This window comes from Cloeon dipterum, chromosome 1 (genome assembly GCF_949628265.1).
Source record: "Cloeon dipterum chromosome 1, ieCloDipt1.1, whole genome shotgun sequence".
Lineage (NCBI taxonomy): Eukaryota > Metazoa > Arthropoda > Insecta > Ephemeroptera > Baetidae > Cloeon > Cloeon dipterum.
Window position 1 is genome coordinate 16853064 of NC_088786.1, and position 23702 is coordinate 16876765.

At 38.9% G+C, this 23702-nt stretch overlaps 1 protein-coding gene across 1 annotated transcript; it reads left to right on the plus strand.

Moving 5' to 3' along the window:
* The first annotated feature begins 1212 nt into the window (after positions 1-1212).
* LOC135940368 (uncharacterized) lies at positions 1213-23578 on the plus strand. Its single transcript, XM_065485220.1, has 6 exons — positions 1213-1522; positions 18765-18845; positions 20160-20247; positions 20563-20636; positions 20723-20876; positions 21789-23578. The coding sequence occupies exons 2-6, from the start codon at positions 18771-18773 to the stop codon at positions 21881-21883; spliced, it is 486 nt and encodes a 161-aa protein (XP_065341292.1). The 5' UTR covers positions 1213-1522; positions 18765-18770; the 3' UTR covers positions 21884-23578.
* The last annotated feature ends 124 nt before the right edge of the window (positions 23579-23702 follow it).

Genomic DNA, 23702 nt, shown 5'->3' on the forward strand with positions numbered 1-23702 from the left:
TAAAATCTGCTTTTTGGATCAAAGTTTCATGCATCATGCACGCGCCTTATCAAGCAAGTGAAAATTTCATTTAATGCCAAAGTAATTATTATGAGAATATAGTGGAAAAACCGAAAATTGTACGAGCTGCGGTAACGTGGAAAGAAAAAAGTGAGAGGCAAAGAGGAAGATAAAGCCTCGGCTGAGAAATTTTATATCCCTTCCCCACGCTGACGAAGCCTAAAAGGTTTATGTTTTATAGCAGGGATTTTCGAAAAGTGAGAAAATAATAGTTAAAACTGGCACAACCAGAAAAAAGCAAAAGTAAAGCCTTGTGGGACGATGTGCTCGATTTTTTTTTATCATAGTGACTCTGAACCAAATGTTTTATAATATTTAGTGTCTAAACAAACGTTCAACGTTTTGTTTATTTATCCTACTTCATCAGTGAAATTGCCACTTGCTAATTGCCCAACATAAAACGATAATTAATCGATTTTTGCACAAGTTAAATATTGGTACAGTGACTCATTTTTTACTATGAGATTTTCATATCGAAAAACATGGTCACTCTGGTTTTCTCTGTTAACATTTGCAGAGATCACTAAATTAGGAAATTTTGAAACGGGGCCCTGGAACATTAAAAAAGGCGTGGCACTTATCACAAAGCGCGGTTTTTTTTACTTAAAATTTCAACTATAAACCTTAATGAATTATCAATTTACTGTTTTTTCAGAAGTAATCGATCATAAAATTGCTTCAAAACACATGTTTCAAGCGCTGATATGATGGCCACAGAAAAAAATTAATAATCGATTTTGCACATTCATAAATTTCCCTTTGAAAGTATAGAGCAACAAATTGTTTTTAAATTTATTTGCTGTTCTTTCAAATCAGGCAAAAATATTTACACAGTATGAAGTTCAATAATTCGTGTACCGCACTGTTACTAAAAACACCAGCAAAATGATTTAACTTGACTGTAGAGACATCATAAATAAATAAAAATTTGCGTCCGGTTTGGTGCGGAACTGTTTTTCTTCATGCTCCGTTTTCGCATCTGAAATTAGAACGCGCTTCTCTAGACTTCGGTTTGCGTGTCCGCTAAAAATAGTGTTCATACGACGTGACATTGAACCTGTCCTCTGTTAGACTGTAGCAAGAGCCGCAGCCAATGAGGTGCATCTCAGTATGTTATTGTGTTTGTGATGCTGCAGCCGCGAAGGCAGGCGGCCAGCGATGACGCGATAGCGGCAGGTACGCCAGGTATGGATATGGCCGGTCCGTTTGGGCGGCAGGCGGGCGGGAGGAGCGTTACGTCAGTGACCCAGATCGGGACGCACTCTGGCGGTCCGAGCCTCTTTCGTCCGCCGCACCTCACCACCACCACCAGCACCAGCCAAGCCGAAGCGAAGCCAGTCTGTCAGTACTAAGTGCTCCTAACAGGCGGCCCCTCTACTGCCGCGGCATACCTGATTGTGAGCTACCTGGACGCAGGGCGAATCAACCAACCCCTTTTTCTCGTGGATTTCCATTACAACAGGTAGGGTTTTTTGGTGCCGTTTGCGCAGGTCTGTTGAGGTTGAATTTGATGCCCAGCGTTTTTTTTCATTTCCTGGAAAAGTTTATTAAATGTTGGCATGGCTCGAATATCAGCGAATAAAAAAGACACATGTAGAGCCTTTGGCGTATTCGAATCTAATAGGTATTCAATACCAGCCTCACTTTGTCGTTCTTCTACAACGTTCCCGAAGCAGGAATTTCGTCTCGTAAAACGCTGTCATTATTGTGCACGATGTTATTTTGAGTTGCGCAAACGCTTTTCTGCTTTGCGCGCAATTTCGCTGCCTGCGAACAAGAGCCGCCACTTGTTGTTTTGCCAGCTCTGCGCGAGTAATTGCGCGTCTCCCTCTGCTCCTGCACAAAACAAAAGCGCGCTCCGCATCCGATGATGTGACTCTGTAATTGTCGCTTTTTGCATTCGAAATGCTGAAATTGGAAAGCAGGCAAAAAGCCTGTTTGTGCGTTGCCTACGTTTCACATCAAAATCCTGGTCCTTTTGCCAGTCGGCGTACACACAACGCACACACACCGGCAAGACGCGGATAATTAATCACATATTCGCTTTGATCTTTGGTGATTGAAGTTATATCTAATCATTTCACTTCGTAAAGAAAATTTTAATAATAAATGGATATTCAGTAATTAATCAATTGAGCGGCAATGTCCAAAATTTCAGTATATTGATGATATTTGGCAGAGCAAAATAGAACAAGTATCAACACAATCTACAGTAAAAATATTGTTTGAACTTTGTAGCTTGTATAACATAACAAATTATTGGTTAGTTTACAAACATAAAATATCACATAATGTCACGATCTAGGAGAACTAAACTTGGATAAGGATAGTAGAGATAGAGACCAATTTTTGGGTTTCTTGTTGGTTTTCCTCTTGTACTTATTGCTACTCTTGGAAATGTGTAAGTCGCCCCAAATGTGGAGAGGAAAAAGGTAGAAGAAGACGAAATGTCGTTTCTCTTCTTTCTTTAAACTTGAACATACCCCGTACGCCGTTTAAAGGGGAAATTTAAATGAAATAAATAACAGTCGAATTTAAGATTTGGCCAAATTGTTTTTTGCTTATTTTCGATTCCTCAAGCAGGAGTCGAATTCAACGGTGAGTGAATTATGAAACTTAAATTTCCCTCCTAAATCCTAATTTTCAATAAGGAGACTTAGCTCGCCGCTTGATTAACAAATGAGCTTTTGAGCCGATATCATTAGAAATTTAAACAAATGGGAATTTGTTTTTAGCTCTTTCCAAATTTCTAAGAAGTTATTTTATTTTTAGAATTTAGCAGTGCTTATATCTACTTTAATTAAAACAGAGAGCCTTTGTTTATACTGTTTCCAGAATAAAATAAAATAAACCCAAAATAATTCGCAATCTTTTAATTAAATTCAGTGTTCTAAATTAAACAAAGAGCCAAGGAAGAATTTTTAATTAACTAGGCAGAAAATTAAGCAGAAGCTGTACATCTGCAAAGGGAGAGCAACTCGTCTTTATTACATGCTTTGTTTTTCTGCTCAGCTAGCTTAACAGAATTTGCCAGAAGCAGCGAGGTGGGCTGGGCGCGGTCATTTAGCCAGGATCTTTTCTGCTCTCGGCACTAATTGAATTACCTGCGTCCGCACAGCCAAGCGACGAAGAAAAAAGCGCGTCAGACGACCTGAGCGGCTGCGGTCCAGGTGCATTCGGTCAGGCACAAAGCGGAACGGCCCACAAATCAAATGCCTAATACGGACACGCTAACTGTGTTGTGTATTTGTGCGGCGGCTGGCAGGCGGAGCACAAAGGAATAATGCGTGCGTTTCCACCTTGATCCGTGCAGCAACAGCGAGAGAGCCATAAAGCCCGCGCCATTGTTGCCGCTGGAAATCTCTCTGCATGCGTCCTGGCTCAATCCGTGCACAACAATGCCCAGGTGCGGGTAAAGCAGCTTTTAAAGTGGATCTGCACTGTAAATTCAGAAATTTTTTTGTTTTACCTTTTAAATATTCTCTGAAAATACGGAAAGAGCTATTATTATTTTTCCAGGTTGCTGTCTAAATTTCTGAAAATATTGGCTTTATATATAGCTTACATACTGATCAAGTGGCAAGAACTGTGATTTATTTCGCCAGAGGGGAAATTTACCTCATAATTTGAACACCATTGGATAGATCGCGATAAGAAGAATCGAAATCAAGCAAATAATCGTTGACAAAAACCATTTAAATTATCAAGTAATCATTTGGCAAAATCTGAAATTTAACTGTTACTCGATCTTGAACTTATGTATATTGTATAAAGATGAATTGTTACTAAAATCCTCATACAATAGGCTCATGGAGCAATTAAACAACGCAAAATTAATACTTGTTGGCCTATAAACATCTACTTTAATGCATTTGCGTTGTGCACGGGAAAAACACTGATTTTTCAAAGAATCCTGTTTTAATCTCACGCGGTTGCGTTTTCCAGTTGCGGGGATTTGTTGGTTTTTATTTCTTCTCATGCATAACGCAATGCATATTTTCGCCGCCTTGTTTAAAATCAGCATGGTGGAAGTGAAAATAATAGCGTCTCTCGTTTCTCACCTGTTTGGATTTTACGCGGATTGTACGTGAAATATGAGAGGAAACAGCCTGGAAAATTGCTTGCTGGAGGCGAGAAATGCGAAAGCTCGCGCCCACCTGCTGACACCAAGCTTGGATCAATTTCCCGCTGCCTTCGCAGCCAAGAATTTTTGCTTTGTTGTGCTGCTGCATGTCGGCGGACATGATGAAATTTATGCTTTGCTGCAAGGTGAGTCGGCAGTTAAGTATACACCAGCGGCTTTCAAGAAAAGCAGATTTTGTATTATTCCCTTAATTATACTCTTTGTTGACTCTGAATTCAAACTCGCTTCTCTTCTTTGAGCCTTGTTTATTGCGATTCAAATACTGTTGGTGCCAAGTACTCAGTGAGCGAGAATATTCTTTCTTGAATCCGACTAATTATTGTTGATATCCTTTCATCCAAGGCTTATTTAAATGCAATCATCTCATCTGTAGGGTTGAGAATTTAAGACAGATTGACTATTTTCCATGTGTTCCATTTTCTTTTAGGCATTTAATAAAATAATTTAACAAATTTATTGCGGGTTGCATAACTTGCTGGTCAATTTTTCAAACGGTTTGTCCGGGAAATTTGGTAGTGGACATTTTTCTATAGTACGTACAAAATTTCAAATTTCATAAACTTCCCGAAATTGCCCAGATTTGTACTCTAGCGCTCGTAGCATCCTTTAGCTAATTCAACTTTTAATCTATCTAGGCTGGTAGTAAGAAAAAAAATAACAATTCTCGCTCTTCTTGTAAAAGACAATTTCAACACCAACAAGTCATCTTTTTCGTCTTAAAATCCCTGCCCTTCTCATCTCGCATTGAAATGTATTCCGCCACATTCAAAGGAAGCTGGTGAGATTTATCGATCATAATTCCCAGCATTTCCGCTCCACCGACACAAAAAATAATCCATTCGACCCGACAAGCTGTCAAACTGCAGAAAGCCGATATTGATATTAATGTTTTGCAGCACAACTTGTGTTCGCTTCGTCCCATTCTGCTTCGTTTGTCGGCTGCGAAAATCAATTTGTCCTCAACTTGCAAACGGCGTCGGAGATAATTTCGCTCTCATCTCTGCTGCGACCCACGAGTCGCGCACACGTCACTTGAAATTTTGGTCTGGACCGGCTCCTCCGCCGCGTACGTCGAGTGGGCGCTTTACGTGCTCATGCATATACGTGCGGCACCTACGCGTTTTGCTCTCAAGAGGCGTGCTGGATGACGCGAAAATGTACCGTTTCGCTGCTGCTCGGCGGCACAACCCAAGGGTGCGTTAGCTCTTTCCCTCCACGCGGTTTATCTCGTTTCAATATCAAAATGCTCTCCATCTGAAAACGTGCGCTCTGTAGACCGGTAAAGTTATCAAAGAAGAGAGGTCACTGACTTTCACCAAGGTAAATTCGTTTAATTTTTAAAAAACAAATGTCAACTTTGAACATTAAACGACCAACAAAAAAAGTGGTAATGAAACTACCCCAAAAATTAATGTTTTAATATTAAATATTAACTGTCGACAAATTGCCGAGGTACTAGTTTGGCTTTTCAATTCAGCGGCAATGAGTGTTAGCGCAAAAATCCTGGCAAGTTCGGAATGAAGGATGCAATTTGTAATGTTGAACTTACTTTAGTTCAATTTCTCTCCTCCCATTTCCCGGAAAATCCGTTTTAAAAACTAGCTCATATTAACCAGCAAGTTATATGCAACCCGCCAAGAATTGAATTATCCAAAATAAAGCTGGATTTCATGAAAAATGTAATCTGAAAAATTAGAACTTTATTTCAAGCCGTTAAATTTCTGCACGTGATTTTCCCAGGACACGTTTCTGTTGAAACATTTCGAAAAGGTCACGTTCCCGAAATTTTAAAAATTCAAAATCGCGCGGCAAATTAATCGATTCAAGAAATATAAACTGTATTGAAAATGTGACCACTTCCCAGTTTGAGAATTATTTTACTTTTATTGCGAAAATTAATGGACAGTAGCTGTGTCTGCCTCTCTGGACAAATCAGAAGTTCTTTAAAAGCCTGCAAAATTAAATTTTAGACCACATTCTCTGGTCTCACAGAGCCTATTAAATACAACGATTGATTAAATCCAAAGTTTTCGGAGTTCTAAGCTCACCTTGAAAATACGTTACATAAATTTTATTGCTGTAAAAATGCGGCTCCAATATATTGAATCACCAATTTAAAAATAATTTCAACACAATGAGGCGCAAATTCAAATCAATGTGCTGGCTCCTCTTTTCACTTGTAATTTAGCTGAAATTGTATTATTTATTTTTCCTCTATTGAAAATACGATAAATACGAACCGACCACTCCTGGGAGCAGATACTAATCACTTTGATTGCAACGGGAAATGCGTTAATGCCTCGCAATCGCAAAAAACACCCGAGTTTACATTCAGCGCAGAGCAAAACGAGGATAATTATCCTGTGTGCGAATGAATTTTTGATACTCGTGTTCATATACGTGCTCAAAATAAATTGAGCTTGGAATCAATGCTATGAAATTATCGAAGTGGCCGATAGCAACTGGCGGAGTGCTTGAATATATGTAGCAATTAAAATCCAAATTTTTTCATCGGTCGCTTTTATCTGTGGTAAATAAAATTTACTGTTCTAATTTGTATCTTTATCTTTCCGAAGGTTTATGTCATAAATTTTGTTCTATCTAACGATATGATGGCTATTGGATACACATTAATTTTGTAGAATAGTGTGCTAAATGTGGCACTGGAACTGGCTAACGTTCACGTTATTCTCGAAAAGATTTATTATCAGTGATATTTATTCAGTGACAAAATCACTAAATCTAAATCATTTTTCTAGAGGTTGAAAATTTAATTCTGTCTATCTTTTTTCCTGTGCTAGTGAATGAACACGAATTTACAAAAAAAAAGATTCTCGCTAGAGCTACATTTGAAAAAACTCAAGTTTTCTATACATTTTTTTTATCACAATTTGCACATTTTCAATGGAAATGAACCGTATATTTAAATGAATAAACTTATATAATATCACAATTTAGAGACTTTTCTGATTTGGGATTGGCCGATTAGTAGAAATGTACTCTCATATTCGTGAGACATAAAATATGCCTCTTGCACTGCCAAAGAGGGTACAGATCGACGAGATTAAACGTTTGTCCTATAAGCTGACATTTTATAATAATTGTAAAAATAGGCGTATTAATTATAATGTCTTAAATTAAATGTCTCAAATTAAAAACTAGCAAATAATGCTAGTTTTTAATTCGTGTCTTCGGAATGCAGTACGTAATTTTTAGAAATCACTGCAGCTGTAATTCAAGAGGGGAAAGAAATGTTTGCCACGAATGCAGCGATCCCCTTTCAGCCACTACCACAGATTCTTCCCATTTTCTGCCAGCTGTCGGCCTGCTTTAAGGCGAAACAGGTTATTGTGCTCTCTTTCTCTTGCGACGCGATTGCTGCAGCTGGAGAAATGAAAAACCAACAAAACCGTTTTTCTGTTGCGCCCAACACACCCGCCGCAATTTTTCTTCCCGTGCGGTCTCGTGTGTGCCGGCTGCGCGGGAGGCAAAAAGCCTTTTTCTTTCTGCTTGTTCTCATTACTATGCCGCGCCGCGAATCGAGTTTATCTTGCCACATCGCAGGCCGACTCAGCTCTTTGAATGTGCCGCGTGCAATTAAAAAAGAGACCCTTTGCTGAAACCCGAGAAGCTGCACTCTTCTCAACCAAAGAGGCACGCGTCGTTCAAAACTTGCTGCTCAAAAAGTTCCTCTTGTTTTCGTTCGCTCTTTCTCTTTCAAAGCAGATAAAAAATTTAGCTAGGCTGCCCTCGTCAAGTGCTCGAGCGTGCGTGAATCCGAGAAAATTGCATTCGGTCAGGAGACAAGATAAACAAAGGTTTTTGCCAAACGCCGATGGAAAAACGGCCGACACCAGGGAACCGTGCCAAATTCAACTTGTAACGCGCGGTGCAATAAACACGAGCGTAAATGATATTTTACTTTTGCGCTATGTGATCAATAAAATAACAAGAATTATTGCCAGAACACTTATAAAAGAATAAGAACTTCCGGAATTTATTTTCAATGCTGCTTAAAGTACGTTACGCTCTAACATGTAATTTTTTGCCTCAAACATGTAGACTTTCATGCGAAAATGATCAATACAAATTTGAATGATAATTATAAGGGAATTTTCATCCAATCATGATTAAGTTTGGTTTGCTCTCTCCTTGATGAGACAAATCGTTTGATACGTATTTTTAAATTATTGACTAAATCCTGATTTTTTATTTCCTTAAATCATCACGATTGAACAAAAATTGTATTTTAAATATGGTTTTAAAGTTTTTCCTAAAATATTTGTCAAGTCCCCAACTCGAAAACAATGCTAGATTGAAAACTTGTTCTGGTGGTCCATGTAAACATCACAAAAGTAAACAAATTCGAGGAAATAAATTTTCATTTAAGAGTGAAAAACTTGTTAATGTATTCAAATTCCCATTAACTTTTTTTTATCCTTAAAAAAATAATATCAATGGTATAGGAATTTTTAGATGGCTTTTAGTCTGTTTTGGAGCAAGTTTAGACGGTTTCTCACCCATCTTTCAGAAAAGTTTTTTCTCACCAAAAAAATCACGTTATTATTAATGTATATAACTATCAAGTAATGACTTTTTATAACAAATTCAGGTAGTTTTCTCAATGAAATTTGGGAAATGTTTGTAAAAAAATGCTTTCAAACGATACACTGTAAGACATAAAACTAAAAAATTCACAGTCCTCTAGAATTACATTTAATCATTTTTCTCCTTTTGTATCAGGTATCAGGGATTAATTTATGAATAAACTCTATTCCATTGCTAAAAACTGTTAGCTTGGGGGCGAAAATACGTATTCTAAAAATAAGTATCCATAACTTTTTTCATATCTGGCTCATGCCAATGCAAACATTGACTGCCCAAAGTGGAGCAATGTCGGTCGGGAGGGACAAATTTTATCCTAGGTCTGTCATAAAAGCTGGACGGTGTGGATTGGTGGGCCATAAAGCAAAGTTTTAGGATACTTCACACGCGTTTTGGATTTACGAGGCCGGCCACTCGTAAAATGAATCTGGGCCGCTGACGCGGCGGTGCACTCTCGATTTGGAAAGAGCGTTCGCCGTTCGCCAGATCCACACACTCTAGAACGAGTTGCGCAAATTGGGACGCGAGATGCACCCGCGTTGCCTCTTCTCGAGATTATTTTTAGGCCGCCCGCCGCACCACAGAAGCTCTGGAAGCTGCGAGTTGACGCGGGCGAAAAATTTCTTAAAAGGCATATTGCGCAAAGTTGAGCGAGAAATACATCCTCGCTCGCGTCTAATTTACGGCCGGCGCGCGTTAAATTTCAAATCCGTGCCTCATGTTGATGGAGATTTTATTTCCACGCGCGCGTTTGCCCGTCGGCGAAATGTGTTGCGCGAGCGATTTATGTTGGCATCCATTACACATTAAACAGAGGGTGCATGACGCATTTTTACGCTCCGTGAGCACGAGCAGAGTTTCAAAGAACTCTTTTCTTAAACAACAAAAAATTACTACGAAAAAATAGGAGATGACATGATTGTTCTAAGGGTTTCAAATAGGCTGATTTTTGTTAAAACTATATGTTCCTAAAATCAACAATTAAGTTAAATGATTGGAATTTTTGACTCACGGAAGGCATTTCTGATGATGGAGAAATAATCAGACTTGTCCTTGTTGATTGAAGTTATAAGCGATGTTTATTTTTTTCAACATGTTTCGGCTCCAGTTGGCACCCTCAGTTGAAGGTTTAAAATATGGCTTAAAGTTTAAAAATGCTTTAATCGTGTTCATTTGGTGTCTGAAAATTAATCAGACGCTAACAAATTCAACCGTCTAAAAATCCCAGCTCTTGACAAATATTTACTACTCTGAATTTTTTACTCATCCACGAGAAAAAGCATTTGTGCACAGCGAGCTCAAGTGAGTTTTCACGTTATTCCTCTTTCTTTAGCTAGAACGAATATTCTCGACAAACAGGCATGTATATAAAGCTAGATAAAAAGTGTGCGCTCACACCCTGATCAGACTCGAGCTCACAATCAGGCTGTGTGCCAGAACGCCTCACAATCAGCTGCGCACTTCTTTCTCGCGGCCACCCACACGTTTCACGCTCTGAAAACTCTCCTTGGGTGCAATGGTTTGCCAACTAAAGGTTGAGGTGTGACCTTTCATCGTTATATTGTCAGTCGCAAAAACTATTCTACTTCTAGCAAATAACAGGAAATTAGGATGAAAATTATCATTTCAACAGGAGCTTCTAATCAGAAAATTACGGCGTAAAGTATCAAAGTTTCAGCTTTTTTCCTAGATTGTTTTCATAAAATAAAGTATTATGTTTCAGCTAATTCAAAGTTTTTACAGGTTGCCTAACTTGCTGGAAAATACTAGTCATTTTTAAATAATTGGGATTTCCGGAAATAATAACTAAAACATTGAATATGAATTAACATGTTGCTGCTATTTTTTTTTGTAACTTTGGGAATTTGACAGATTTTCAAACATAAAAAAATACCTTTTGGCCATTTCCATTTTGAATTTCAATAATAACCTCTATTGACGTTCTTTTAGAGAAATAAACCGAATTGAATTGATTATCGCAGAGAGGTCTGCGGTTGATCTCTTTCTTCTCTTTTTAGAAGAATGAAATCCAATTTTCTGAGTCTCTTTTGGAATGAGGAAACAATTGGAGCGATCACAAGCAGCTTTCTTTCGCTGCAGATGCAGACCAATAATTCCCCACAAGTATGTCCTCGCACTCGCAATCCGTTAGCGATGAGATAAGAAAAAAATCGAGGGATTTTCGGGCCGTGCTGTGCGAAAAATATCTCTTCTGGCGGGGGCAGAGAGGCGCCGTTCAAAATTCTGCACGCGTAACTCGATTAGCAAGCTATTTTCGACCGACAAGCAACAAAGCTGCAGCGCTGCTAGTCCGACGAAAACGCGGACTCGTCATTTTGTCACCGATTAGTTCACGGCCGAGCGGCTAGTGTGTCATTCAAAGGACGGGGAAGTGAACATGCGGTGTCCAATAACAGACGAGATAAAAGTGCTTTAAAAGGCTGTCCAGCTGGGATTTTCACAATGATGAGTTTCGTTTGAAAATTATTCCCTGTTGAAATCAAAGCGTTGTATCGATCTTTCAAGGAACTCTTTAGGGATGCTACTACGTTTCAGTTTTTGGTGATGTTATTAAATTCGTGCAGCCTTTCATGATGTTAATTTGGTGGAATTTTGTCGATTTGACAATTTTATCGAGGTTATCGAGGAAATAACCATACATTTCAGAACCAATTTAAAAATACATTTTTGCTCAATTTGGATGAAATTAAGTTCAAAGACCAGCCACCCAAAATCAACGATTGCTCCATGACCGACTTTCCCTTCCCTCCCTTTGCAAAAAGCACTCATGGCAAATTTACAGTGATTACAGTGATTTTAATTGTTTGTGATTCCGGCTCATTGCGGCGAGAGATTATTCAATATTTTGCTTGCTATATTGCAATCTCTTGCATTATTTCCATTTAATTTTAAATTCAAGTGAAAGAATAAACAAGTAAAAATTTAAGTTGATAAAATTTCCTGTTTTTTCTTGTAGACAATAACCTTGTTGTATTTCTTAATGCTTTCGAAAAAAATCAATTATTATCATGATTTGTTAATCTTGTATGGAGCTCCTATATTAAAATTTGCATCCCTAACGTTTCATTATTAATTTTTTGATGAACTTGTTTATAAAATGATCGCATTTTTGTGTGTCACATTTGCAGTGACAGATTTTGTGTTCAACCACACAAACATCACAACTGCCGGGTGACTGGATGCAGTAAAATGAACAATTATCGTGAGTCGAACAGGGTGCTGCGGTTCGAGTTTCATTATTTACACAGTTTTGAAGCTGAAGTGGTTGAATGATTGATCGAATTGAAACGAGAAAATTGTCGAGTATATAGAGTTGGCAAATTGTATTTACGCCACTGAGTTCGGCTCAGTTTGTAGAGTGGCACTTGAGAAACTTAACTTGCCACAAAGCTCAACATTCCGACGCTGACATAATGGATTAAATTTTGATTCAAGCCACCGCCTCTTTTCATCCATGTTTAACACGGAATTTTCATTAAATCCTGTTGAGTGTTGATCTATACAATGTCCGGGTGATAATATAAAACACAAACACGGCAGGTTCAAATTATTCATTATTTACAAAAAGATTATACGTCACAGCAGAAAATCATTACATCAGCCATCCTCAAAGGAACAAATATTAAAACCACTCAGGTGAAACAAACCCTATATTAAAATGGAATGAACTTTTAATATTTTGGAAGTCGTGGGGAATGAAGGTGACTTAAATATTTCTGAAAGCCCCCCATCTGCTGTAATTGACAAGAAGGCCCAATTCATTTTTAGATTAATTTTCAATAAATTTTTGAATAAATAATATATTTAACTGGAAAGTTTATATTAAAGTAAAAACAAAAGGGCGATAACAATTTGATACCGGCGGCTTCACTGTAAGTTAAAAAATTAAATTCTATCACAATTTTATCAATGTGAAAATGCGATAGGTAAATCACGATTGATTCAAATCTGCCATTTGTCACAGTTGTTTTCTATAAATTTAAAATTGGAATCCTTGGCAGGCAAGCCCTGTAAAATACATTTCTGTTTGTGACAAAGGTCAACTTCCAGTTCCAGTTCTTCTCAACCGCTGCAGGGGAGACAAAGAAATCGAAATCTATATTGTATATTTTAAAAGGCTGCTTCTGAAAGAATTTTTCATTTATCACTGATAGTGAGCAAGAGAGAAAATTTAGTGCAAAGCACATCCAGAAAAAAGCTCGAGTCAGCTAGCTTGTATGACAGTAGCCTGTAGATGGGATTTTTTTTAACAAATTGGTATAAGTTAATAAAATACAAAGGAAACAAATATTGCAACTTGAGTAAAATGGTTTGAAAATTTCTTCCAATTCCAATTTAATGGATATTAATAAGAAGCGTTGTAAAAATGATTGTTTAAATGTGACAAAAATGTGTGAACGGTGAGATGCATTGGTCAAACTAGTATATTTTCTTGTTGGTATTTTCTTGAAAGGATAGTTGATTTTAACATGGGCTTACATAGTTTGAAAATCCATGATTTATGTTAGTTTAGTTTCAAACGTTTATTTTGTTTGTGTTCATTTCAAGTCTCGTAATAATATGAGTCCTAGAAAAATAGCTTATAAAACGTATAAAACAAACTATTAAACAAGCTGAAAGCCTTATTAATTCGTGTTCATTTGAGAGGAATTCCATGGCATTATCGACAAGGGAAACCAATAACTTTTTGCAAAGCCTGTCGGAGGTAGCAAAAATCAGTAATTTTGCGTCCATGTCAATTTTCTTTCCAAGTCGATTCAAGCAGATAATTTTTCCTGGGCGCAGAGCCGTCTGTCGCGAAATGAAAACGCAACCTGCTTTTTTTCCCTTCACCGAGAAGCTCGACGAAAATTTCTGCACTTGGCTGCCTCTGCTCAAAGTGAGACAGCAGATTGCTCAGCCAGCGAAAAATGAAATTCCGTCTGCGAGCTCCTTACACGCGAAAATCAATCAGCCCTGCAGGGCGTTGAACGTGCGGCGGAAAAAAGTCGCGCGGCATTGGCTGCAAACGAAATGGTAATCCTTAACTTTCGGCCCGCAGCGTTGTTTACCAAACAATTCTCGGGGTCGATGAGCCGATCACTCTAAGACGAGCAAATGAAAGCACGCAGGAGGAGGATTTAAAGTGGATTGATACAGGGGAAAAGTTGAAATAAATTTGAATTTTTGGCTGTAAAAAAATCACATTCGTATACAAAATTAAATAATAATAATAAAAATCCCCTGAAATCAAGACCGAGAATAATTATTGTTAAATTTTAGATTTTGTTAAATTTCCTGAAAATTGTAACTTTCCAATGATATTTTGCTTGATTTATATTCTTCTTGTCGTGATTTATCCCTCGGTGTGCGAGTTATGGGGAATATATCTCCTCTGGTGAAATAAATCATGATTTTATAGAAGACAGTGCTCGCGGTGCTTGATTATTACGCAAACTATCGATCAAATTTTCTCGGAAATTTAAACAGCAAGAACCTCGAACATCAAAAACTCTGATCCAATTTTTACGGAATATTAAAAGCATCAGAATAGGTAAAAATCATTTTTCAGTATTTGGCAGCACATATCCACTTTATAAAGCCCCAGGGCGCACGCATTAATTTGAATTTACTCGCACGATGAAAGCGTTCAGCGTGCGCCACCTTATTATTAAAATGCAGCAAGCAGTTTGTTTGTTTACATAATATGTACACAAAAAGAGCTGCGCTCCCCTTTCTTATTCTCTAGGCGCCGCATCAAAAGCAAACATAATAAAAGACCGCGTGCTCTATTTTCGTGCATAATCAAGCGAACGGGCGCACCAGCCAAGAAGCGCCGCAAAGAGCCGATCCTGTTCTCAAAGCAATTTGCTTGAACTCCACTTTGGAACCTATCACTCCTCCTCCAATCATTCCTGAATTTTTTTCCAATGTATAAACGCCAAAGGGTTTTTGGCACGTAAAAATCAGCTATTTCACCTATTATTTAGCTGAATTTTAAAAGTAACAAGATGAAGGTAAAATTTAGAACTCAAAAGATTAAATAAAAAATCCTAAAATTAAAAATCTTCAAATTTGTATTTAATTTGATAAATGGTTCCTATTTTAATCAGGTCTGAAAAATATCAAACGTTTTCGTCAAATAATACTGTTAAATTATTTTAGGACCAATTTTCCCATCCTAAATAGAAAAGGTATGTGATGCAAAAAAACTATAGTCTATAATAATGATAATAATAATGTATGTCTGCGAAAGTTAATTTATTTTGAGCAAAATAGTTTATTTTGACGTGGGCTTAAATTTCTCAATAGTCCGAGATTGCTGTAAGGAACAAATAAAACGCGCAGACCTATTCATCGCCAATGGACCCGAGCTGAAAAATTAGTTTGGCCTAAGCCTAACTAAGCGCACTCACATATTAGCTAGGAGTTTGTTTAGCGTTTATCCCTGTCTTTCGATCAGGGAAGGCGGACCACCACTAACAAACTTTGCTGACTAAGTCCCAATAACACCTTAGAGTGGATAAAATGGGTGCAGCCCAGCCAACCGAGGGGTCATTTGTATCCGCTCCGGAAATTTTTAACGAGACGACCTCCGTGGTCTCCAGCCGAGATCCCAGATAGCCTTTCTGAACTTTTATTCTCGAAGTGAATGAAAACAAGAGGATTTCATATGATGAAGACTGCGTGATGTGCTGAAAGAAGAGTCCTCAATTTTACTAGCGAAATAATCAATTTTTTAATATCCCTCATCCTGCTTACTGAAATAATTTAGTTTGTATATGGGGAGCACACCTTTCAATCTGAAAATTAAGGTGTTTTTCGCTACCATTCGAAAGTGTTTGATAAGAGATCACAGTTTGACAAAGAATATATCTAGTTCCTGAATCTATGGATGGCTACATCCACGCATCCGTTATTCAAAGAATGTCTTGAATGTTACAAATGCACTCTCATTGTCCGCAATATTGAAAATTTAAGAATCAAAACTGACTTATGACTTGAGGGTTAAATTAACTTATCAGAGTTTAATCAATAGACTGTGGATTTTTCCTAACAACGAGCTTTATTTGAGAATTTTGCCTGGTGACTTGAAATATATTGAGCCAACTCACTGATTTTAAAATTGTAAGCATTTAACAAAATAAATGTTGTCAAAATTGAACCATTAGCAAAATCCAATAAACCCAACTCAAACATGCCGCGTGATTTCGAACATTCGCTCCAAAATCCCATTATGTTTTTGCGAGCCATAAAACGGAGCTAAAACTCAAATTATAATCCATGTTATTTCGAGCCCTTCTGGTTTGCTGATGGAAATTGCGAAATCACCAAATCAGAGGCCCGGGAAGGAGCTGCGTTTTTGGCGTTTTTGCGATCAGCCAGCAATCCCAGTAGGTTGGAACTGCAAAATCTGGCAGCATCCTAGAATTCCCGTAGTGGTGGTAAAGGAGTGCCGTGCAAACAAGGCGGTGTGTGGATGTTTTGTGTGCAAATAATAGGGCAGGAAGCGGCGGCAAGGTGTGTCAGGCATCCAGCCGGCTTGTTGGCTCTCAGCGCCGCAAATTAATCCCTTCATAATGCATCAGATGCGCGTGCAAAGCGACGAGAGAGAGGCCATTATTACAGCACACATGCACAACAACCTGCTAACAATGCACCAAGGGCAATAAAGCACTCTTCACGCCCTCGACGCGGCTGTGAGAGAAGGCCGTGCATTCAGCAGGTGCTGAACAGACGCACTCTCTCCCAAACCGACGTCTCCAGCTTGCCGCAAACACACCACACGATCCGCGTGAATCTGGACCAGCCTGTCGTCGGCGTTTTGCATGTGGATATAAGCACCTCTCGGTTGGGGATTTTGCATTTCAAATGCGTCGAATGCTTTCAAGAAAGGAAAACAAATGTTACGCTACTCAGATTTATACAGGTTTTTGCACACAGTTAGAAGCACAAGGTTTTTTGTTTGAGCCCACCTTCAAAGCTCTTTTTTTATTCAAGTTTTTGTCCTCACTTTAGCAATGACGAGAGTTTCTTTTAACTGGTTTGAACGTGGATTTGTACTCGAAAATACTAAAAAAATAACTAGGTTACCATCAAAATTTCTGAGAAAATCGGCTGCAAGGGGTTATTTTAGTGGATCGAGAGTGACATTTTTAATAAATGAAATTTGTTTATTTATTTATTTAGTTTTTAACATCTTTGAGGCTTTTAAAATTGTAAAAATGTATTATTTTAATACAAAATTTCCTAAATTAAAACAAGCTAAAAAGTTTAGCGCTTAGCGATATACCCAGTTTTCGGTTTTCCACGCATTCGAATATAAAAGGTTGAGCAAAAAGATCTTGTATGTGTCAATAGCGCAAATGGATTGAGCTGAGCAGATACGCCGCGGCGGAGAAAAAAGTACTTCACTCGGTAAAACGAGACTCACGTGCGCGTCTGGCCGCATTAAATTGCGAGCAATCAGACAAAGTGCGAAACGCGACTGCTGTTGCGTTTTATTTATTTTGCATTGTTGGCCCAGCCGGCAGTTTTAAAAGCGCGCGAAATGAAATTATACGCACGTCGGTGGCAGCATGATTTGGCCATTTTCGTAATGGGCGGCACAGACGCCGGCGTCTGAGCACCTAATGAGAATTACTGCCGCCTCGCTGCCTCTCGAAAGAGCAAAGGTGGTGGAAAGAGAGCCTGCTTGAAAAGGTCGCATCACCACCTTTGCCGTGCTTTGCATCGCTGAGTGCGGAAGCTGCTTTGGTGAATAAGAGCATTGATTGCCCTCAAACTCAACGTAACGCACGTAGTGGCTTTAGACGCTCTTTTCGCGCTTGCCGCAACCCTCTTTCAGCAAAGAGCCGCTTCCAGAAAGTGCTCGTGATGGAAGTAAAGAAATTTCACCTGGTTAGGAGCACTCTCGGATCGTTGTTGGTGATGTTGACTCAGTCAAATTGACAGATAATTGTGTTTGTGAGTTGTTTGAATAATACATAGCAAATCTGTTCTGTTTCAATTGCACACAGCGGATTGGTATGACATGCAGTATATTGCTAATTGAATTTTTGATCACATTGGATATTGTGCTCCACGTTTAATTTTTTTCTGTACGTGTTGCGGAGTAATGGATATAGTTATGTGCTAAACCTATTATTTCTTCTGTGGCTGCCATGATGTTTAGGCCATCAAATTAATTTTTTTTTTTAAGTTTATGAACATTTTTTAATTTATCTCCGCAAAACCAGTAAATCGTCAGTTTAGTCACCTTTTTTTAAAAAAAAATACAGGTGAGCCACGCCTCCTTTTCAAAATTACGCGAGTTACGCCCTCTTCCAGTGGTCTCTGTTTCCAAAAATCAGGAAGATTATGTGATTTTATATTTACAATTTGCAAAGCTTTCAAAAATCCGTCATTTTACAAAATTTCCCTTGTGGAAATCGATTATTATCGTTACAAGAGGAAAATTAACAAGCGGCAATACCACCGAGGGCTCTGTTGATAAAATAAATAAATATAAATTTGAACGTTTATTCGAAACCAATTTTTTGTCAATCACTCTCTTCAAAATCGTCTAAAAAGATTCTTTAGAGTTTCAGATGCCATTTGAAATAATAAAAAAAAGGAATGGAAACTTCGCACTCTATAAAAATAATTCATATTTTTACCTCAATATACGCAGCCCTAAGAATTATTAAATGTATTAAAGTTGTTGTAACTTCATTGATAGTATGATTTTGCCTTGGCTCTTCTATATTACATTAATTCCAAGAGATCGAGGCTATTTAACTTTGGGAAAGTATACCTTCAGACATTTCCCAATTTCGTAACACGACAGTCGTTACGTATCTGGGCCAATTTAAATTCCCGGGCGAGTGAACATACTAAAATAGCTCACTTGAATGTTCTAGTTAATCTTTCTGAATGAAACCAATTAAAATATTCCTGTTTTGATTGTTGGCAGGCAAAGATGACTTGGCTGGACTCGTGCTGCTGCTGCTTCTCGCTACGCTCTGGTACCATATTGAGCGGCATCCTCGGCATGGTAAGCAGGAAAAAGGGAGGCCAATTAAGTACTATCGCCATCAATTAATTAGCCGGCGATATCTTGGTGCCGCGCGTAACCCTTTCCCGCCGCGCAGTCTGCTCCGCAAATGGACGGCTGCGGATTAAATGACAGTCGGCCGGCCACTTCACTGCAGCCAAGGGAAAAGGAATGACCACTCGTCGCTAATTAATTGATAGCTTGCAACGCTCTGTTTGCAACAACCGAGGGGCTTTGCCATTTCATCCGCCATTATTCGAGTTCGTTCCCAAGCGAAATCGGTTTTATATGCTTCAGGTTTGATGTTTATTGCAATGCAATCTGTAATTGGATACGACGTCGCACTTAACGCTCTCGATCGATAAAAAATATTTTATTTCTCATTCGCGACAGCCGTCGGAGCTTCATTTCTAATAAATGAATAAAACTTGAAATTGTTGATGAACAAAAAGATCGAGAAAATGATTTTGGAATGCTCGGCAACTGAGATTTACACTTTAATTTGACTTTGATTATCAGTATAATGCCATTTTATATTTTTATCTCATCTTCAATGCAATATGTAAGCAAAAAAATGCTTGGCATTTATAGAATATGTTTTTCACCGTATATTTTCCTTCTATCTAGCACTGGACTTTCATTTTTGAGTGTGTCAATCGATTCCTAAAGGATAGAATCAGTCTAATCTAATTTTTTAAACAGTTCGTCCAGTCAAAACTTTTAAGGAGACACATTTAATTTCTGGTTTCAAACTCTCAAGACTTGAAAGCTCCTATTCTCGTGTCGATCTCAGAACGGTCGCATGAGCGTCTCTCACCAGCAGAGACTCTTGACATTGTCGTTTTTGTGCACAAGCTGTAAATTATTGATGTTCATTGTTGGTGACCAGCCTCTCCAATTAACCTCAAGTGCATATGACGTAATTGGGTCGGCAGGTTGTTAGCATAGGCAAATGTGCTTGTGTCTCGATCGCTGCACTGCTTTGTGCACCAGCTCGCTTAACCCGACAGCTCGAGGTGCGCAGCAGCGTGCAAAGAGGAAATTAATTTCTCGCAGCTGCTCGTCAGGAAAGTTAAACTCCGCTTCAATAGCTTATGAATCTCGACATTCAGTGATAATGGCTTCTTCGTGAATTGCAGAGGCGAGCGAGAACGCCGCGTGACTCTCAAGTTTTATCGTTTTTACTTGAGAAAGTTAGATCTAGAAACAAATTTAAAAGAGCAATTGCAGCTTTGCAGATGCAATAAATTTTTATTGAAATGATAAAAAGAGAACTTCGTTTTTAAGTTAAAATTTTGTGCGGCTGTTTTGCAGATTGTTGGATTCATTTCGATGGTCATGGTGTTGCTGACCGAGGTGAAAATGCAGACCATAATCATCGATACCCTCTCTCCTGAAATTGGTGAGTAAATAAATATCTTGGATTTCTGAGTTTTAATGCTGTAAAGACATAAATAAACGTTTTGACGGCAACGGACCATCATAAAAAAGAGACTAAATAATGAACCAGTAAATGGACGAAAGGCTTTAAGTGAATATAATAAACTGAGGAAGAAACGAAGTGAACACATGAATAAATAAGCAACGGTTGAACAAACTTTCAGATCAATTATCATAGCTTTACGAAGATAATTAATTTTTTTGTTCAAATCGAAAAGCAGAAGTCAAAGAATCTTGAGAAAAATGCGACGTCTTCATAATTATTTATCTGTTCCAGTGCGCATCATTCTGGCCATAAACCTCGCAATGACGATCTTGATCTCGTTGGTGCTCATCCTCGGCGCCATCTGGGTATGCAAATTTCGTGCAAACAATACGCGCTAAATTGCCAAGGCACGCGTTAACCTCAATTTTCCCTCTCGTGTGTGTGCCTACAGCAAAACAAGTACCTGCTGCTGCCGTGGGTGGTGCTCGGCCTCATGCTGGTCATCGGCTTGGTCATCTCCATTATCTACACGGCCATCCGCTTCTACATCTGGGGCGACGCCATCACCGGCACCATTTACCTGGTGGCGGGGCTCATCGGCAACGGTAATGCTCCCGCAATTATCTGCTCGCTGCAACCCTTTCCGTTCCAACCCCCCTGTCCAGCATAGCTCGGAAGGCGGGATTATTGAGTCCCAATTGTGCCGATCGGTGGATTAATTAATGATGCCCGACGGCTGACGGACGCAAAAAGAGATTAATTGCCGCGGCAGCGTTGGTTTAGCGCGATGAGCATACACAAAATCGACCGGCTGCTTGCAAGCGGCACGCAAGAAAAAATGTTATTCCCGCAACTGGCAAAATGCCCGTCGATTCTCTCGCGTGAGATTGTCAGACCAGATTGTGTCCGTAAATTTATATACAGTCCACCCAAGTTTTTCAGGCTGCAGGCGCTGACAGTCATTTTATTACAGTTTTTTTTTCTGTGCGTGCCGGGTGGAAAGTTTGTAATTAATTTCTTCATGCTGCGACTATTCTTCAAGCTGTTAGCGTAAATTTGTTCGGTCGGTAACTAATTTTGAAACTCCAAAGTAAGAAAAATGCGGTCGGTGCGGAAGCAAGAACTTGGCAAGATTTATTAAATGGGCGTTTCCACGTGAGTTTTTACACTTTTTTAAATTTTCATTTGAGCACTATCCTTGTTTTTAAAAACACGTCTACACCATCCTAAAAACATTCCAAAAATATCAAATCATATGAACAATAATTGCAGACGATATAAAACTCTCGTGGTAACCTGGGAACGGCCAGAAATAGAAGTAGACAACCGGGCCGACTGGCTGGTCGGTCAGGTTGCATAACTTGCGACTTAAAAATTCCATCTCTCCGTGCAGCGCGTGGGCAAAAGTTTTGCGTTCAAATTAAGAGCCTTTTGAGTCGAAGGGCAAACTTGGTTAGTCGCTCGTAAATCTCTCGGTCCGAAAGTGAAAGCATTTTTGGTCCTTTGTGTGGTTGCAGGCATCTTCTTCTACTTGTGGCTCGTCGTCTTCAGTTACTACCAACTGCTGAAGGAGGAGGGTGGCCACGGATTCTACGCCAAGACGCGCTACTGATTGCGAGGCCCGCCCGAGGGGAGACTCCAGCCAGCCGCAAATCAAAATGTGCCTTTGTCGTCGGATTAATTAATATTCGCAGCAGCCATATACCGTCACTTATACTTAATTAATTACGGGATTTCGTCGCCGGGGACAAAGCGGGTGGATGAGATAAATGTATGTATGTATGCTCGGCTCTCTCTCACGCAACAATAGTGCGTGCAACTTTGCACGAGATGTAATCCATTATATGACGAGAGGGAGAGAGTCTCCTTCTGTGCGCAACTCTTTCTCACGCATTTTCACTCAAAAGACGAGTTCTGCACTTCAGACGTTATAACAAATGAGGGTCATTTATTCGCTCGAATGTTTCATTTCGCGCGCTCTCTGCGGCTTCCAGCCTGCGTCCGTACTTTCTGGCAAACGAAATGCGTGAGCCGCTCTTTGCGGTTGCCAGCGCAAAAGCACATAGTTTTGAGAGCTAGGCGCTTGCAGAAATGCGCGCACAGTGACAGCCTTTTTGTCTTCAAGTAAATGGCCCCTTTGGAATGTACCACGTTCACTTGCCAATGCCACGATTAAGTGTTTTGTATCAATTTAACATCAATGAAATTAATCATTTTCTAGAAATTTCACCCAAATTTTCTGGACAGTGCGTGAATTTTTCAAATCTAACAAAATGTAAAAATATTTCCTTAAATTCCAAAACAAATCCATTTTTTCAATAAGTTCTTTTCTTAACTCTCAGTACGAATTTTGGCGGTTTTTATATTTTTTTGTGGATTTAGTTATTTTTATCGCGGCCCTATTTATTAATTCATATCCCACTTTTTAAAAGCTGCGATTCTGCCCATCACTATCAATGCAGGTTACTGTCATTTCCGCACGAATGAACGCGCAAAAAATTCAACGCGCAGATAAATTATTTTCCTCTAAAAATCACTAAATCGATAAGAGAGAGAGAGAGCGTGATGCAGCGTTCAATTCCCCGTTGAATTATGGATATATTCATGAATATTTTCTAGCCCCGCGCGGTAATAAGCCCCGATTCCGAATATATATGTTTGCAATTAATGCATCTTTCATGTTCGGGGCGAGCGGAAAGTGACACCGTTTGGTCCACTTAATTTGCAAATCCGCCCTCGTAGCGCGTTAGTTATTCGCAGCGAAATGCCGTGGGAGCTTTAAATTATTCTCGTCTCGTCCTGTGGAGCAGAATTTGCAAAGTGGCCCCAGGGACTCGGTGACGAAATCAGGAAACAAAAGCTGCGCGCGACAAACAGGACGCAATCTTTGGAATTCAAAACCCTTCTTGCGCTGGCAAATCCCATTTCAACTTTATTAATCAAGGACGTGAATAGGTACAAACAAACACAAAATACTGTAGCACTCGCTTTATTCTCTCTTGTCTGTCTCCGCGCGTTGGCTGGAAAGTCGAAGCAGGCTGAAAAAAACAGAGCGTATACTCTCTACTCTCTCTTTCCATCACGTTGTCTTTTTACTAACCAACTCCGAGCGGGCGTTTTATTATTTTTATTGAGCTATTTTTATTATTATTTTCACTGCTCTCATGCCATGAATTATGTTTTCAAAGTATGTATTTTTAGCTTGGCGTTTACAAAGGAGAGAGAAAAGAACACAGTGTATGGATGTTTACTTATATTAAGTACGCTGCCATGACTCACAAAATAAATATTTAACTTAAACCCTCAACAGTGCGTTTGTTTTATTTACAAACTGAAATAGCCCCAAATTCAGTTTAATGAAAAAAGCAAGAATTTTACAATTAAAAACTCGTTGTTCCTTTATTGTCTGTGAAATAAATTTAGCCAAATAA

Bases quoted from the DNA above. Each gene is read 5' to 3' on its own strand.
- LOC135940368 (XM_065485220.1), top strand. From the start codon at position 18,771: ATGACTTGGCTGGACTCGTGCTGCTGCTGCTTCTCGCTACGCTCTGGT. The intron at 20,248-20,562 runs GTGAGTAAATAA...TATCTGTTCCAG, and splicing joins TACCCTCTCTCCTGAAATTG to TGCGCATCATTCTGGCCATA. The intron at 20,637-20,722 runs GTATGCAAATTT...GTGTGCCTACAG, and splicing joins TCATCCTCGGCGCCATCTGG to CAAAACAAGTACCTGCTGCT.